Below are 19,361 nucleotides of genomic sequence, written 5' to 3' on the forward strand. Positions count from 1 at the left end.
ATGGTGGTAGTAGGGGTTTGTGGGTGATGTGGGTGTGTGTTTTATATTGTGTTGGGTGTGTGGGAGTGGTGTTTGTATGTGTATCAGGTGTATGTGTTTCAGAATGACCAATGTGGCAGTGTTTTGGAGCTGTGTGTGTATTTTGACCGCGGCGGTGTGTAACGCCAATGGAATACCGCGGTTGAAAGACCGCCGCGTGGATTCGTGGGTCGTAATGGAATGGGCGTATTTCTGTTGGCGTGACGGTGGAGGTTTGGTCATCGCCAGTTTTTCGCTGGCCGTTGGTGTGGTGGACTTTTGTGGATGTCCGGTTTTTGGCGGTTTGCCTGTTGCGGGTCAGAATGACAGTGGCGGTTTCCCGCGGCCGCGGCGGTGTTATGGCGGTCTTCTGACTGGCGGTAAGCGCCTTTTACCGCCGAGGTCAGAATTACCCCCTTGATCTGTTGCATTCTGAGGGTGCTCTGTTAATTCCTTCCCAGCTATTCTTGTGTACTCTCTAACAAGGTAAACTATTTTTCCATTTGCAGCTTAGTCCCCCTATCTTGGCTAGTCATCCCCCACTTAAGACCACATTAAGAGCTTCCCTTTCTATTGCACAGGTCCCATCATGTTCTAGTTACCTTACAAATATCTATCAATGACATCCTTGTAGAGAAGAAGCATAAGGCTACCATTGGTAATCCAGAGGAGGCATCTGAGAGTTTTTCCTTACTTCTACTTTTAATTTAATGGTCCCACAATTCACAACACTAGTCAGGACAGGGTTCAATCTTCTAAAGCTACTTAAGGGCATAGATTCTTGATATTGCCACTCACAGACTCATTCTGAGTTTGTCAGTATAATGATGCAGCAGTACCACACTGGTATCCCTAATATAGCATGTTTCAATTTCCAGGTGCATTAGTGTATAGTTCTGAGTTTTCCAGTTCAGATCGAGGCACAATATTTGGAACCAGAGATGTATACACTAATAAGGGGAACACCATTACATTTTTAAAATAATTAAAAATGTAAGTAACTACAAATAATGTCAACAATATATAAAAATAGTACACATATATTATGTAATTACAAAATATTTTAAATATTTAAATCTCATACTAAATAATGTTGCATTAAATGAAATTGGGGGAGGGGAGTGGTGAATTTTCATCGAATGGTGTTTTTTTTTACTGGCTAGATGCTTTATTATACTCCAGATAGACTCAATATTAAGTTTTGGACAGCCAGCAAGAAGTGTCCCAGATGCGATGAATCAGGGGATTGGGAACACATATTTGGTTGTGGGAAGAGAGTCCTGGAAACAGATTTATGTGCAGTTCTCAATAAGGGCAGGTGGTCAAGCCTTCACCCTCTAATGCCTTGCTAGGCTTTTCTGCCCCTTCCCCTTGTAGAAAAGGTAGTAAACAATTATGTAAATGTCAGCAGTAGTGACCCGATCTATTAGTGCGAAATTATGGAAACCCTCGATTAGTCCTATCTTTAGGGAATGTGCAAACAAAATGACAATGTGAGGGAGGTTAGCTTCCATGCCACTGGTTTAATTTCTATCATATACCTTGGCCTTACAGGAAAGTTAAAGCGGCCAGTTGGGTGAAACTAATTTCCCCAATACCATTTTCGGTCTGGAACACACACACACACTGTGGCACTGAATAGCAGTGCCACAACACACACTGATTCAGAATACCAGCCAAATATAAAGTCCAAAAAAGGTTAAAAAAAACAGGGGTGACCATGCAGCAAACATGGATTTCCCCCACTTTGCTACAGACTCGAACCATCATTCTGTGGAAAGAACCCACAGGGCACTCAAGGAAAATGGTCAAAATGGCTAGAATATAGAAAAACAGTGTCCATGAACTACATAGTTTATTTAACTGCACCTGTACCTCTTCCCGAAACAGATTGAGTAGATGTATGAGGAGGATGAAAATAATTGTCTGAAGTGTAAATCAGCAGAGGCTGATTTTTATCATATGATGTAGGACTACCGGTGATTACAGACTACTAGACGAATATAATAAGTACAATAGCAGAACCCACTGAGAAAAGAGTAGAGCCTAACCACTCTCATGCCTGCTTGGACAATTGCTACAGACAAAAATATAAACAGGTTCACAAATTATGGGACCTTGTCTTAGTGCTTGTAGAAAAGCATATAGCTATGACATGAAGGCCTCATGTGCTCCTGATCAAAAGTCATGGCTGAGGGACATCAAAAAATGAAGGAATGCTGAAAATGACATTGAAATTGAAATCCAGAGGTTAAAAGGCAAAGGTACAACATACAGGCCTGAGACATGATTTAAGGGCTATTTATGCAGGTGGCCCAATCAGTGCTGCAGACCCATTAGTAGCATTTAATTTAACAGCCCTGGGCATATGGTATACCACTTTACTAGGGACTTTTAAATAATTGAAGTATGCCAATCAGTTGTAGGTGAGCGTTATCATGTGTTAGGGAGTAGGGCACAAGCACTTTAGCTCTGGTAAGCGGTGGTAAAGTGCACCAATTCCTAAAACCAGCAAAATTAATTCAGAAAAACAGGAGGGTGAAGGCAAAAAGCTTAGGGAAGACCACCCTATGGCTGACATGTATAACAATTTTTAGGAGTAACTGTAAGACAAAAACACTTAAAACTGTGTTCTAAAACTGCCTTGTTGATCTGTGACTGATAGTTAAACTAAATGGAGGCAGAAAAAAACATGTTAAATTATTTTTACTATTATGAGGCCTTACCTTCCTCTACGATAACATTGGGTTTCCTTATTACATTTAATAAGTGCTAACTTTTGATTAGCAGAAAGTCAGGAAATCCATGTTGGGTGTCTGGGAAATTGTAATTTGAAATCCTCTTTAATGTTAAAGGCAGATTTTAAGTGGCAATTTTGAAAATGCCACTTTTAGAAAGTTGACATTTTCCTGTCCTGTTTGGTGCCTGCAGCCTGTTCCTGGGTCATAAGACTGGGTGCAGTTGGCAGTTGGACTTTGTATATTCCTCCCAGACAGCCATTCAATGGAGGGATTTGGTGTGCCTGGATGGGCCAGCGCTGGTAGGCTTGGCAGAGCTCAGCAACAACTCCACTTGCAAGTCAATAGACTGTGCCCTGACTTCACACTAGCCCATTGTGCCTGCAGCTAGGCTGGAGCCAGAGCAGGGAAGCAGGACATTCCAGTCACTTTGGAGAGAATCTCTAGAAATTTCTCCTACTTCAAAAGAGGCACCAGGTATAAAAATAGGACTCTCAAACCCAGTCTTCAGTACACAACTGGACATGTGAAAGACTCAGGAGACGGGTTGCTGTGCTGGTCTGCTGCAAGAAGGACTGGCATTCTCCTGTCCTGCTACTCTGATGCCCTGCTGGCTCAGCAAGAAAGACTGGACCTGCATCTTGAACCCTGGCCAAAAGAGTGACTCCAACGGCTAGTTGGCTGTCCTTAGGGGCAGAAAAGGGTCCAACCATCTTGAACCCTGCATCTGGAATCTGCCTGCTGTGAGCCTGCTTTGACACCCCAGTCCTGGACCCTTAGAAGTGGGCTTCAAGATGCTCTGCCAGTCCAGCTGTGATCTTAGCAGAACTGATGCAGCAAGATGCATCCCCAATGCAGGATCTCGCACTGGAGTCTGCATCTCCTCAGAACCCCTGCTGCGTGATGCATCTTTAATGCAGGACCTCTCAATGAAGCTGGGCAGCTAGGATTTAAGGTACTAACTTGGCACCTGTATTCAGCCTGCACTTCATCACCGTCGGCCTGAACTTTGTCCTGGTCCAGCACGACCAGATGATCACAATTGGCGCTTTGTGCTTCTAAGCAATATTTTTATTTAAATCTTTAAAATGCATATCTCTGATTCTACTAATTGGACTTTTGACGTTTTGAAGTCAAATCATTTATTCTGTTTTTCTAAATTGGTGTGGGATTTTTCTTGTGTCATGTTTTCACTTTATTGCTGTTTGTGTGTTGCACAAATACTTAACACATTGCCTCTAAGTTAAGCCTGACTGCTTTTGTGTCAAGCTTCCAGAGGTTTAAGCACAGATTAATTTAGCAACTTTAGTGGTTCACCCTGACAGGGATTATGACTGTTGCTTGAGCAGGTTTTACACCCCATTCAACTAACAACCCAATTTTTCATAAAAATGCATACTGATAGAGAAAAAATACTGTCTTTGGGTGATTTAAAAAGTAGCCTAGTGGCAACCCTAGTCAGATCAGGTGTTGTGGCCTTTGAGCCATTTTATTTCACCTCGCATACCAGCAAAAATGCAGTACTTCCAGTACTCAGCAATGTTACTGGTTTTCTAGGCTTTAAAATGCTTAAGTTACCAAACACTTCTGTAAAAAAAGAGTCCAATGATTTTAATCAAATGGTGCTGCATGAAAGGGCAGGATCTAGGAACGTGGGCCACTTTTTTAGAAGTTTCAGAGTATAATTGGGATCCCAATTCGACCCTGCGGACAACTATGCAAACTCTACCAATACAAGGTGCACTGCACATTTCTACTAATTGCGCTATACACATCCACAATGAGACACATACGCCAGCGAGCATACGCACTAGGTTAATAAGGAAATCAATGTCTGAATGTCACATAATATCGCCATACATGACTAGCCAGGGGCTGAACTGGCACACCAATGCCAGACCAGGCCACTGTAACTCTCATTTGTGGGTCTTTTTTGTAATGCTTCTATACTACCCCTCTGGGGATATACAACCAAATGTGAACTGCAATAATAGGTCTGCCTGATTCTTACGTAAATGTTTTATTAAGGAAAAAATAAAACCTGAACATCTAATAAAGAGCTGAAAAAAACAAAACAATTAGTTTACCACCGCTGTTACTAGTTTACACACACACGTTGTTCGGCTTGACTGAAAGAACCAGACTGCATGCAGCCCAGGTCAAATTTCCATTCAAAGAAGCTTGTTTTTCTTGTAGATTTCAAGACTCAACTTATAAACAAATAGAACATTAGTTTCAGGTTATAAATCCTGCTCCATGAGACATTGTGTAACTTATTATTTACTAACAAAGGTTTACCTACGATTCTGTATTTGACCTCGTATAACACAATGAAACGGAAACAAACGTTAATCTGTCACAATTCATGAACCGTTTTTTTTCTTTGTTAAATAGAGGAAAGACTACGACATCAGTAGGAAGGAGAAGGCAGAGGGTGCAGCAAAAGAGATTCCCGGCCACAGACACGGCAACCCTGTAAATTTCACAGTTGACGGAAGACCCTGCATACTTTTTGAGGCCAGAAGAATAATGATACAATTTAAGAATCAAACGCAGCTGGATCTGACGGACAAAACGTTTGGAGTCCATGCCACAGTGGATGTTGGCGACTCGAACTGCAGTGAAGAGAAGGCTGTGTAAGTGCCCAATGTGTCGTGCTGATTTGTGGGCGCGTGTGTTCTTATTTGAAACGTGTTTACTCTGAGGAGAAGAGGACGAGTAGATCTACAAAGTGTTCATCTATTCAATAAGTGTAGGAGATGTGTGATATCAAGACTTATAGAAAAGCAGGATTAGATTGTACTATCACAACATGATTAGAAGAGACACCTGACACAACTGACAACCATTTTAGAAGGTTTAATGGTTTTATGTTCTAGGAGTTTATTATAAATGTACCATACTAGAAACGTGACTTTAGGCAAGGGCTTTCTGAGCGCCAAAAGCACAAATCAAATATATATTATATATATATTATATTATATTATATTATATATATTTATAATTATATATATTAAGCAGCTGGCCCACTTTTTTTTTAATAAAGGGAACAACAAATTGTCATCTAGTCTTCTGACGGTTATCATGATCTTTGGAACACTGATATTGACCCTATACAGCTAGGGTATCAAAAGGAGCCAAAAGATGTTTAAAAAAAGATAAAATCCATGTGGTCAGACATCAGCAGCAGAACTAGGCATTATGCACAACATTCTTAAAGGAACAAGTCTATGGAGGGGTCTCATATGAAAGAGAGAAGACCATTGCATGAACCAGAGCCTCAGGATAAACACATCTGGAGTCTAAGAAGTGAGGGAGACGAGATAAGCAGAAGCCGTGAGAAAAACAGAAACTAGGTTCGGCACAATCCATTTGTGCTCACCATCCTCTGAAATCATCGTGTCATTTTGGAGACTTTTCCCTGACACTGAAGCTCTCTACATGCTCCTGTAGAGATATTGTGATAATCTTCCCTTGATCGCTGAGTGGTGAGGACTGCGTTGGGGTTTCTTTTGCTTCCACCTGGAGGGGACCTGACTTAGTTCAGGTTGGACTGTTCCTGTTGGAGTAGGACGAAGTCTGGTTACATATGGCTGGTCACTGTCAAGAATCGCATGGTAGGTGGAAAACCATGGATTGCAGTGTGGCTCAAGAGCCCGCCAGTGGCTGACATAAACCATTCCTTTCTTCTCTTTGTTTGTTGCAGCAGCCAGCTTATTAAATGGCAGGAATGCTCACATATTAGATTTGAATCCATTGCTAACAAGATGCTGTTTGGAATGACCACTGATGACAATGCAGATTATTTGTGGTCCAAGGTCTCATAAATCATATATTTCAAACTGATGTACAAAGGACAGGCCATTACGAATGTGTATCACAGCATAGTGTCAGTAGGAAGAGATTGTAATTGTTATTTTGACCAAGCCCGTCGCTTTTAATGTAATACCTGTTGCATGGCATAGTGTTCCAGAGGACATATGCTTCACCGGTTATGTCAGAGCAAGCTGCAGGCCACCATTCGTGTCTCGGTATTTACTAAAGTTGCATGGATTAAACATCTGAATTATATTATAGTCACAGATGATAGTGGCAGCAGAGATGCAATGCTTTTCATTTGTTTAATCATAATACTTTAAGGAAATGCCACAATGTACTATGATTTACCAGGGAGGTAATTGATGTTATTGATGCTATCAAGGAATGCTGAATAGCATTAATTTTGTTCTTTTTTTATACTTTTTTGACAAATGCATTGGTTGTATAATGATCATTTATACGGTTTGCAGTATAAACCAAAGAAATGTATATGTTAACCTAAAAATTAACGTACCTCATAGATGTAACAGAATCTCTATAGATGGCTAACTCCTTCCCCTTCAAAATGGGTGATCAATATTGTCCAGTAATCTGTCGAACAGATGATGCTCTGCTTTTAGATAATACTCCAGTTGGGGTACACCCATCTCTGTTACCCTTTCTTGAATGTTGCACGCCTATGAAAATTAACAATAACTATAAGGAGACACAAGATGGGCTGACTGTGGCAGATCGTCGACACTGAGCCGGATCAGCACCTGCTAGAGCCCACCTTTGCACTCCATAGGTGAGGGCCACCGATTGATAACCTGGCTCACCCGACCCTTGTCACACACTATACAGGACCCCCTATTGACGACCCGCAGGAGCTGGGAATGGGATATAGGCTCCAATTTGACCCAGAATGAACAGGATACAGCACTACTGTACTAATGCAAAGTTTCTCGCAACGCCAAATTTCAGGACATCCAACACAACATCATACACAGGGCCTACCTCACCACATCAAGGCTACATAAAATATTTATATCTGCCTTGACTTTTCCACTTTGCCAGTTATGATGTGGCACATATGTTCTGGATCTGCCCCGTGGCAGCTGATTTGTGACATGAGGTTATGGATGTGCTGGCGTTACAGGGCATGAGGATCTCTACGCCATGGCAAGCGGATTCTTGGGGTTGTTTAGGCTCAGGAAAGCAGGGAGTGGCGCACACCGCTTATAGTTTGTAGGTCGATCGGCATGCACTGGAAAGCCATCATGCTACCGAGGCCGAATCAGTGGTGCTAGGGTGGGAGGAGGCCCAATGGCTGCGCAGGACTTCCATAGCAGCAGACTGGGAAAAATTGTTGAAGGAAGTAGACGTTCCAGGAGGGCTTCCTGCCCAAGACTGACCTACTTACTCAGCTGATTAAAGGCACTACATTCTGTGGGATGCCGCCTTATTTCCCCTTTCCCACACTAGATTGCTCCGGGGGTGGGGGATGTGCTGCACGGGGCGCTGAAGTGCGGGTCCATATTTCCCAATAATAGATTTTTCCAAGAACAGGGGCGGGCATATGCAGTGGGCGGACATGTGATGGGAGGGACCACTACCCCATCCTCAATTTCCTTGAGGCTGCAACTGTCATGGCTTATTGTTTATTATGTTCTAGTGGTTAACCTACTGAACCAATCACTCCTGCTAGACCCGATGTAACACAATGCACGTACAGTGACATTGGTGGGGTCACAAAACATTGATGTGTACCACTGATCCGCACGAAAGATATAAACTGTATGGTGATACTACATAACCCAATAACGATGGTTAAAAAAACTATGAGTCGAAAGTAATGTGCTTTTGGATCGAAACCTAACCTCAGAGGGTTGGTGGGAAAAACTGCATTGGAAGTAGTTAAGGAGTGCTTGGGCATGGACTTTCTTGGATGCTGCATATGTAAAAAAAAAACTCGTTGCTCCGGCTACAACTATAGTCGTAAGTAATTGTAATCGTCGTTTGGGGATACTTTGTTAAGTCACGTTATTAAGGTTTACCTTAATAAAGTGCGTTCACTAGTCTTTCAATACTTAACATGGTCTATTTAGTTGATTAGTCTCCTGAGAAGGATTGACGTTCTTTTGTTGAGAACTGATTTGGGAAATTCTGCCCCTTTGGAATTGGTCCACTTGGAACAAAAGTTAAAAGCTTCTTGAACTTGCCTTATTCATTTATTTTTAGGCATAGGCTGCTTTGGTGAATGCTTGCTTCTGATGAAAACGCTTTTGATAATGATTTGGCATGAATGTCGTAGGTCATCGATAACATAGGAATTTACTTTGGAATATTTTTGTAATCATGGGTTGTAGAACAGAACTCGGCCATTAACTTATTTTAAAAAGACGATCCTTCGGGTGACATGCAAACGCTCTCTTAAAAGTGTAATTATTTGCATATGTATTTATGATTGCACCTTTCGCTTGCCTCGAAGGCATTGTTACTTATTATTTGAAGTAAGTGCATTGATTTCGTTTTCCGAAATTTTCTGAACTGGTTACTGTAAAATATGTACCGTGCTTTCCTACATATTAGATTTTGACATCTGTCAGTAGTGATGGTTTCTGGAAGAGAGCCTGGTTGATTATTTCACAATCAAGCAGATTTTGGAGACTATGGTAAGGAACTGGTATTAGACGGACATGTTTTATTGAATTGTCAAGGTTGATTTCTTTCTATAATAAAATACATTGCAACCCACTAAAAAAGGATTTTCACATTTATCTTTCCATGACAAAATGCACTTGTGCTAGTTTCCTTTGTCTTAAAAATATAAAATATTTGATTAAACTTTTTGGTAATGCTAGTATGATACTTTCACAGGACAAAAATTAAGAAGAGTCATACTTCAGTAAAGATAATGATTTTAATGTTTATATGTTTTTTTCATGTGAAACAGTTCATAAACTCTGTTCATTGAATATCGGCTTAAGTAGTTTACAAAAATTGTTAGTGTTGGCATGGCAGGACATCCACCTACATGTATGCTGAGGGCACAAAATTTCAGCATCTTGGGGTCCTGTGTATAAAATAATGAAAATTATAAATGATGGTGAATGATAGATTTATGCTTCCAAGGGAACAGTGTGACTTCCAAATCAAATGGAAGCAATAAAAACCTTTACGGCCACAGAAAATTGAGTCAGTGGAGTGGAAGCATGAGCCATGTTTTGTTAAGACCCTCAACTGCAACAGATACAAAGGTGGCTTATTGTGCATGGTGGCTGGTCTAAGATTTCCTCACACATGTATTTAGAGGTTGTAGCCTTACTGTTCCCAGTGGGCAGCCAAACAGGGGTCTTGCTGTGTACTCGAAGGGTGATCGTAGATCTCTTCTATTGATGATGCAAAGTGCTGGAGTCTTTGGTCAGCGTCTCCTTGATGGGTGCCATCAATTAATCCATGTTTATTGAGTGAGAAGCAGTGTTCTTTTCCTCGACTGAAATGTACCTGGTGACTTTTAACCTACTTATCCTGCTCTGTGTTAGCCCAGTTATTTTATTATTTCTTTTAAGATGGCCGCCTTTGTTTAAAGTTAGAGCAATATTTTGATTTGCGTTATCACTGCCACTCTGTGAAGGCGTCACTATCAGCATCAAATACAAGTGATGGACGTTTGTATTCACATCATGTCCCTTTCCCACTTACGTGTGATAGGAACATAGGCCCTTATTATGGGTTTGGTGGGTGGTGGAGGCCGCCTGCCAAACCCGAACAGTCATCTAACCGCCAGTGCGGCCAGAACACCGCTGGCCCTATTACAAGTGTCCCGCCAGCCCAGCGGGAAATAGGGCCTTAACATTGACACTGGCTCGTAATCGAGCTGGCGGCAATGTGGCAGTGCGGTGGGTGCAGCAGCACCCGCCGCACTCTCCACTGCCCATAATTCAGGCAGTGAAAAGTCCTACAGGGCTGCCCATGGGGGGCCCTGGACTGCCCATGCCAAGTGCAGGGGCCCCCAGGGGGTCCCAATGCCCCCATTCCGCCAGCCTTTCCATGGCAGTCCAACCGCCGTGAAAAGGCTAGCGGAATAGGGAGTTGTAATCCCCAGGGTGGCGCTGCATGCAGCGCCACCCTGGTGGATTACAACCTCCAAGACCACCAGGTTGTTGACTGGCAGCAACCTGGCGGTGTTGGTGGTCGGACCGTGGTGGCTCCACCATGGTCGTAATGTGACAGTCGGACCGCCACAAATGTGGTGGTCCGACTGCTACCGCGAGTCTGGACCTCTTAAGACCGCCACACTCGTAATCAGGGCCATAATGTACTTTAGGTGAGAATTGTTTACATAATTGCTGCCACAAGCCTGCCCCCTTATCTATTGTTTGGGAACATACCTGCGTCAGGGGTCCTACAATATGTGTATAAATACATCTCACACAGACAAGGTTATCAGAGGGATTCCTACCAGATGCTATCGACGCCATCTATGCTGCACATCGCCTTGATGCAGATTCAGCCTTCGTGTGCCCACTGGGTCTGATCTAGAGAACTCATTCCAAGGTAACAAGGGTTTGGGGCGCTTCTCGTGGGCCTGGTACTGGCAGATTAGGTTTATCACACCGAGCTCTCATTAGGTCAGAGTTTAGTTTCTCCATACTAGGATTTTAGGGATTTTCCATTTTCATGTTTATTGCAAGATGGTGGGAGTCTTTGTATTCATGACTCTCATCTTTACCATTATGCTTCTTGTATTGTTCATTATCCTAAACATTGCAGCTCATGCATTTTATTGTAGAGTGCAGTCTTTTATTAAACTCATTGAAAACCTTTCTGCATCTCCTTTATTGCCTGTGTGTGACTGAGACTTATTACTAAAGTGAGAAAAGGGTAACTTCCTTTCCACTACCTCTCACCTGAGATGTCGTATTTTAGAGTCCATGTGTAAAGTCTGCCAGAAGTCACCTTTTACCATTTGGGTTTGCGGTGAGGTATGGCTTGTGAGCCGGGAGGTTTGGGCTGACAGTTGCGACTTTTTGTAGGATTGGCCTAGTCACCTACAAAAAAAAGTACTGTCATCCCTCAACCAGTAGTCTCACATTAGGAGCGAGAATCCAACTATGACAGGTGGATTGATAAAAAGGAAGAAAAATACAATAATGGATGGATGGAAGTAAAAAAGGTGGAAACATGAGAAAGAAAGATTGCGAAACGAAAGGACCAAAAACTGACAGAAGGAGGGAGAGAACGAAACACGGAATTTTCAGACATTCAGAAGGAAGCAATGCCCCAAATAACTGCTAGGTTTGCTCATGCACTCAATCTTTGTCATTTTTATATGATTCAAAGTGGGGGGTATTTTATATTTCTAGATACTCCTTTGCTAGCACAGAAATGATGAATGCTCTGCTAAATGAGTGGTTAACAGTAAGAAGAGTCATCATTGCTTCAATGAGGAATGCTTAAATGAGCGTAAGAATCTAAACAGATGTCTACAAAAGTTTAGTTAAGAGCCATTGCATAAAGCCAAGCCTGCATTAAACTCAAAAATGTATAGGAAAGCTAGTCTTAAAAAGAGATTACAAAGAGTTGGAATGCTGCGGACTGCTGCAGGCTAATCAAAATACTAGTAACACATTTTAGAACATTGTTGCTATTGTCAGATGGTGTCATTAAAAAAGTAGCACAAACCATTCTCAATGTGGCACAGTGGACAAAAAATGTGTCAGAACTTTGTGGTATAAATCAATGTGTCCCATAATTCTGATGAACCTCCTTTGACATCTGACTTGTGAATCATGGTTGAACAAATTGAATTACTGATCAATAATCTGAATTCATCAGAAGCCCCTTTCATGAGGACCTCTTGGACCCAAGTTAGTTCCCCCATTGCTTAGCTTCATTTTAGATATCATAGTCTACACGTTTTAGCTGCATCGCTTTGTGTTGCTGTTTTAGTTAGACTTTCTTCAACATGTAATCAGTACATTCTGCCTAAGGCTAGGAATACAGTACGTGATATCCTAGTGCTTGTGTTGCCCGTTCAGGAGACAGCTTCTAACATCTAGACATAGCATTGCATCAGAGCTGTGCTTCTAATCAGTCTGATTTTATTATATAAATGATGCACTGACCTGGAATGGGCAGAGGAGCATTCCAGCCATGACCATCCTGGGATGAATGCTGTGTTTGACATGCAGCTACTCTGGCGCTAATCTACTAGCTTCCAGAGAGGATTGTCATCCACAGTACAGGCTGACTTCTGACTCCATTTCAAGGTGTGAGGCTAAGGCTAATCCAGGTTAAGGCTAGTTTCCAGGTGTGGGGCTAAGGCTAATCCTATAGATCAGACAGGCAGAAGGGTACACCCGCTATGCTCTCAGTATATTCTTAGGGTTAGCTAGGGACCTTAAGAACCTCTAGAATTCACTTACCGTGGTAGGATTGTTCATTATCATTACCATGTTCCTTATGCTGTTAACTTTGCTTTGTTTCATCTGCCTAATTATTGCAACTCATTCTCTCTGTGCAAGATTACGATTGTTTCTAAAAATGTATTGAAAACTTCTCATATCTCTCTTGTGTTTTGCCTGTGCATGAATGAGTAATACAACAAAATGGTGAGATCTGTTTTCACTACTTCCCTGAGGATTCAGAGTGACATGTTCAGGTTGTCATAATCACCTTTCACCCCAGCAGGTTTGCGGGTGTAGGTGAGGCACTGTGAGTTCGCTAGGAATTGGGCTGATAGTTTCTGATGGTGTGGAAAAACTCAGTTCCCCACATTCTGAAGTTCTGCCATCCTAAATATGCAGTCTTGTTATCTTAGTAGGAACAGTATAACATCCCTGGTTCTAATGACCTAGTTCCTGTAGTACTGACAACTTCCCCAAAGTTTTGAGTAAAACTGTTGATCCTTCCATTTAAATGTATAGTTCATACCCCTGATTCTTGGCTGTCACCTACAGGACAGCAGTCTGTTGATGAAAAGACCTGTTGCCAACTTACGGTGCTTAGAACCCACTGATTGCTTGCAATTGGCTTTATTGCCACTCTAATTTGCTTGCTTTTTATTTGTCAGCTTGTGCAGGCTTTACTTTCTATTCCTGTGTTTGTCCCTCTCCTAGAGCATGGTTGAATGTCTTCCACTGATCACGTTTGAAGCACTACTTTTTTCTTTTTGTTTAACCACTCCACAAGAGTGCATGTGTTTTTCAGCTACTGCTCTTTCCCTCTCTAATAGTATTGTTTTCCGGTACTACATGTACTGCTCTTTCCCTCTCTAATGGGGTCTGTATTGCTCTGTCTCACTCCACGTGCTTCTTACCTGCCCCCCAACCAGGTTGTACTTACCTTTGTGTGCTTCTCCCCATGTTGCTATTTCAGTCGTGTGCCTTCCTTCAACAGCTCCACGTTTCACCACACCACCCTCTGTATCTCTTCCCCCCAACCACACCCTCTAGATCCCTGACAGAATATTGGAAACACAAATATCATGTGGACAGACTAGTGTGTCAAAAATATTGAGAAAGCAAGTGCAAATAGGTAAGTATAGATTTACTACTCTTAACTCCACATCTGCGTACCTTAAAGATATAATCATCAAGGTACATATATGTGGAGTTATACATATATAGCAAAACCTTTCTTGCCTATAAAAACTTTCTTCACAATATTTTGTCCTCAATATTCTTGACACAGTATTTCGTCCACACAATATTTTTTCTCTGATATTTTGTCTCCACACCCACCCTCATGTTACTTCTGCCTCTCCAGACACTGTATTGCTTCTCCATGTGTTGCTTCACCCCAGATTAATTCCCCTCCATGTTACTTTCCCCGCACCTGTGTCCTCTGTGTTCCTTGCTCTCTCTCGTACCTCAAAAAAAGAAAAAATGCATATGTGCTACATTTAAAAAATCTCTTATTCACTGCTTCAGCTCCAGTGATAAAAAAGAAAAAAAGTGCCTGTGCCATTCTGTATTGTTATGATTTCTGTACTTTTCCCTTCTAGGTATACCCCTTTTAACTCATACAAGTTTAACATCTAAAAGTGAATATGTGTGATAAATATGAAATGCATATTTGTTTCATGTCACTTTTTCAACCCTACACAAATACATTCACACTGTTAATCTGAGCTTGCTGTTTTGTTCTAAATGAATAATATTACATTATGAACGTTTCATGAAAAGCTGCTGACTATGTTTCTCGTTTGTCATTGTTGTTCAAAGAATGCAGTCTTATGGAATGAAAATATGTAAAGGGGACCAGGCAATTTTCCATTGTGATGGATAGAGAGAGGGAAACCATACGAGGCAACACAGACGAGACAAGCCAAGCTTTCACTTGCTGAACTAATTGGCTAAGTTGTGAATGCAGATGAGAATAGCAAACCTTGCTTTTATACTTATCTGAAAGACTTATTGTTCACACAGGAATACAGTTGTGAACCATCAGAAACTAGATTAGGCCTTCCTTTGGTGCTAAGATTAGCCTAATAAGTAAGGAAATGCGGTGGGGTTGTTATAAGATATATACTCCCACTATGATAGCATATTTGTAGTGATTCACACTCTTAGTAAATGTTGCAGTTACCACTCTGTTTGTTTTTATTGTAGTAGCATTTCATAGCATATGCACTAGGATAGGATTTTGATTTTATAACTAACTGTTTAAAATGTATCCATGATTTCATAGTGTTCTTGGGTGTGCTCTTCCTTAATGTGAGAGGGTTTGGAATAGTGCTAACTATCCTTGTGATTTCTTATTGGATTGATTGTTAACTGAAACACATCTCACTTATATATTGCTTAGTAAGTGGTGGGGTGGCTGCTGTCCAGCAGAATTTCTGTCTTGGGTTGGCATATTGGCTATATTCTTAGTCCATTCTAGAAAATGTATTATTTGTATGTATACTTACCAAAATGAGGCGATCAATTGCATGATAGCATCTTTTTTTTGCTTACTCTTTAGCCATGATGCATAGCATCTGGGATACTGTATACCATCACTAAAAACCACTGACAAAGCCAGCAGGTCCCAGAGTCGAGACCTATTGACTTCGTCAATGCTTGTCAAAGAAATTTGATCGATGGGACGTGAAAAATTATACCTACCCTTCTAGAAAGCAAAGGTAATCATACTGACTGGACAATCAATGACTGATAAATGTTTCTGCATTGCTGCCAGTCATGGTGTAGATTGGGCTTTCGGGCAAATGATAATATTACTGTTATGTTTTAGTTAGCATTCAAAGCATTTCGACATACTTATATTGCTTTTTTATTGATTTCACTTATGCTTTTGGCTGACCATGGCATACTAAGGTCAAAACTACATAAACTAGGCATTGAAGAAGATTTGCTGACACTGATTGAAGGCATTCACACTGATACATGGGTCTGTGTACAGGTCAGTTGAGTAGGGTCTTTTTTCAGTAACCTTAGGACTGGAAATTGACTACAACAGAGCGGTGTCCACCTGCTCGTTTATTAAATTTTTTGTATGTCAGACATCTTGATAGTTTTAGACAAGATCCACTCTTTTACTTCTTGTTTGAGTACTGAATAAATAAAAATGTTAGCATATGTGGATCTTCCAGTTCTGTTCATTTCCACCCCAGTAGGTATCCAGTGTCTTATGACGGCAGGTAATTGAGAGGATCTTATGATGTTTAATCCTGGCAAGACCAAGATGGCAAGAGTAAGATCATGACATTTGGAACAGCATATATATTTGTGTAGAAGATTGCTGAAAGGGTAGTAGTGCATGTCTCCCAATATGAATAACTAGGAATAACAATAGAAAGAAAAATGAATTAGAAGTGAACTCAGACAAATTAAAACTCAACTGCCTTAGGACACGTACAGGATTTAGAAAGTTTAACGTAGAAAGTTTTATTAATTTTACAGCACTGCCTGAATCGGTTATCAATGTCTTTTGTGCTCAAATTAATTATTTACTGCACTGTATTTCACAACTTTATTAGGGCAAATGCTAAGGAACAGCTTTGTTAAGCATGGGTCTCACTGAGAGCCACTATCATGGACATCACATTCTGAATCTTTATATTCTCTATTATGGCGTATCAACATTGGGTTGTCTCAGTGACACCACAGACAACTTGAGCTTCGCTCTCTTTGTTCCATTTGATGCACTCAGAACCCCACAGTGAAAAACATCCTTATTTTTCACTTTTATCCATCTATAATTATACAGGTGATCAGGAACTACACACCCCTGGCTGCTATCCATCTTGAAATGGAATAACTCAAGTACAACGAAATTTGTTTTTTAAATACATGATTTTAATTTTAGGTCTGATTTTCAAAGTACGGTATGAAGTAGATTGGAGAGAGTACCGGATTTTACTGCAAATTATTTCCCTTACTGACATTATCTTGCTACGTCTCTGAAACCGCTCACTATGTATACCTTTTTATGTTTTATAATTCATTGTATTCCACAGAAAAGATGTGTTACGGAGGATTTGCTCTAGGTTCAAAAGCTGTGGCCATGATAATTTGTGTTTGGGTACGGTAACAGAATATGGTGGTCCAAACAGTGTAAAAATGTCGCCCCTTTGGAGTTATGTATAAAAAGGTTGCCCCTGCTCGAGAAGAATAATGACTAACGATAATGTTTTTGTTTCTGTCTTTGTACGCCATTTCCACTCCCATGTTTTTATATCTCATTACTTTTAGCATACTAGATAGAACGTTTACCTGCTGGAAATAAAATAAACCTGAATTTGCGCCCCACCCGTACCTCCCCAAGAGATGGTGATAAAGACAGACAGTCTCACTTGACGTAGACAGATTGGCTCGACCTGGAGTCACCAGTGATCCAAAGCGAAAACAGGAAACACCAAGCAAGACAGCATACCCCCAAATGTGCCTACTCCTTCCAGGAACCCAACTGAGAGTGTGACACCTACCACTTTTCTCTTTAGAATAAGGTAATAGGGGGGCAGAGCCAAGCGCCATGGAAGATGGCGGCTCTTTTCTAGAGCCAGAATGAACGGAGACGGGGAAACAGGCCAAAAGACATTTCTCTGATCTCTATATATCAGGAAAAAGGAGGGTACGTGTCGGAGAACAGCAGGATGGCATAGGATACAAGATTTATGGACAATTCGCTCTGCAATTGAATTAAATGCTGAAAGATACGACTATCAGTGAGGTCAAAATGGCGGCGTAAACTTTGTCTCAAACTCCGACTGGTACAGTACACTTTCTTATGCATTCTGAAACTTAAAAACGTGAGCGCTTCTTACCTGGTTACATCGTGCAACATTGGAACTGTCATGTGCTGCTTCTGGATGATGTCCGGTATGACTGATCATAACGTAGCGTGATGTGGAATGCGGCAGGATATTATGCTCATGGACCAGCAGTAACAAATGTGCACTTCTTACCTTAATGTATTGTGCATCGGAATCATCATGCGTTACCTCTGGATGCTTTTTTATTTGATTGATTATATCGTACTGTAGCGCATTACTGAAGACGGCAGGATAACATGCATTTGGTCTAGAGGAAACAGTAAAACGCGATCGCTCCCTACCTTATTGTGTCGAGCTGCATCGGAACTGTTATGTACTACCTTGGGTACTGTCTGGTTTGAATGATTCTACCATAGTATAGCACAATTTGGAAGACGCAAGGATAGCGTATCCACGGCTTAACAGAAACAGTATAAATTTGGCAAAAGATTACTGCAATCTACATGGTGGATATCACGCTCACTCAGGGAGACGGAAATTGAAGTAATTTATTGCTTTCGTCCTCTTTTAATATTATTCTCCATGCATATAACATGTCATCATGAAGGAAATTATATTGAAATGGAAATGGAATATATGCTGACATGTAGGTACTACAACGGTGAATAAAATCAAGCTCACTGTTAGAATTGAAGTATTAAGTGACTGAGCACCCATTAAAAACAGAACTTTGGAAGACGTTTGATTTACCTATGTCAGAACCTAAAGTAGTAAGGCAATTGTCATATAGTGCAGCTTTATTATCAAACCCTGACACCACTGACTCTAAATGTAAAATGACTGATTCTACTGAACTATCCTCAGCAGCTATGGATACAATTTTGAAAGAACTATTAGACATAAAATCCTCCATTGTGTCCCTGGACAATACAGTCTCAAATACTACGGACGTTCAAGGATTAAGGAATTATGTTATCAAATTTCAATCCTGCATACAGACAATGGACAGTCGGATTATGAATATTGAATCCTGCCTCGATAAGACACCTGGCACAGGTCAGGATATTTGGTATCTGCAGCAAAAAATGATTGATTTAGAGGCCCGAAGTAGAAGGAATAATCTGAGAATTACAGGTCTTCCACAACAAATAGAGAAAAATAATATATTAGACTTTTTGACCACTTTAATCCCAACTTTGACAAACATCACTTTCACAGTGCCTTCAGAATTTCAGAGAGCTCATCGGGTTCGAACACGTGTAATGGACCACTCTACAAGACCTCGACATATTCTAACCTGCTGTTTACGACATCAACAAACCCGTCAAATTATTATGGCAGCAAAAAAGCATGGTCCATATGAGTACGAAAAATCTCAATTAATCATCACAGCAGATTTTTCAGCACTTACTAATCGCAAAAGGAAACAATTTTTAAATCTATGTGCTAGACTAAAGAGACATAAAATATGGTCTTCTAGACCGGCCACTATGATTGTAACCTTTCAAGGGAAAACCAAGGAATATTCATATCCTCATGACTTGGAATCATTTTTGAATGATTTAGATGACAAGGACTTAGAG

The 19,361-nt window shown here is 40.9% G+C and overlaps 1 protein-coding gene across 1 annotated transcript in view; it reads left to right on the forward strand.

Moving 5' to 3' along the window:
- LOC138285144 (V-type proton ATPase subunit S1-like protein) overlaps positions 1-19,361 on the forward strand; it is a 117,178-nt gene that overhangs the window by 78,928 nt on the left and 18,889 nt on the right. The window contains exon 4 of the mRNA XM_069224733.1: positions 5,151-5,392. Coding sequence (XP_069080834.1) covers positions 5,151-5,392 — 242 coding nt within the window. The remainder of the gene's footprint in view (positions 1-5,150; positions 5,393-19,361) is intronic.

Source organism: Pleurodeles waltl, chromosome 1_1 (assembly GCF_031143425.1).
Source record: "Pleurodeles waltl isolate 20211129_DDA chromosome 1_1, aPleWal1.hap1.20221129, whole genome shotgun sequence".
NCBI lineage: Eukaryota > Metazoa > Chordata > Amphibia > Caudata > Salamandridae > Pleurodeles > Pleurodeles waltl.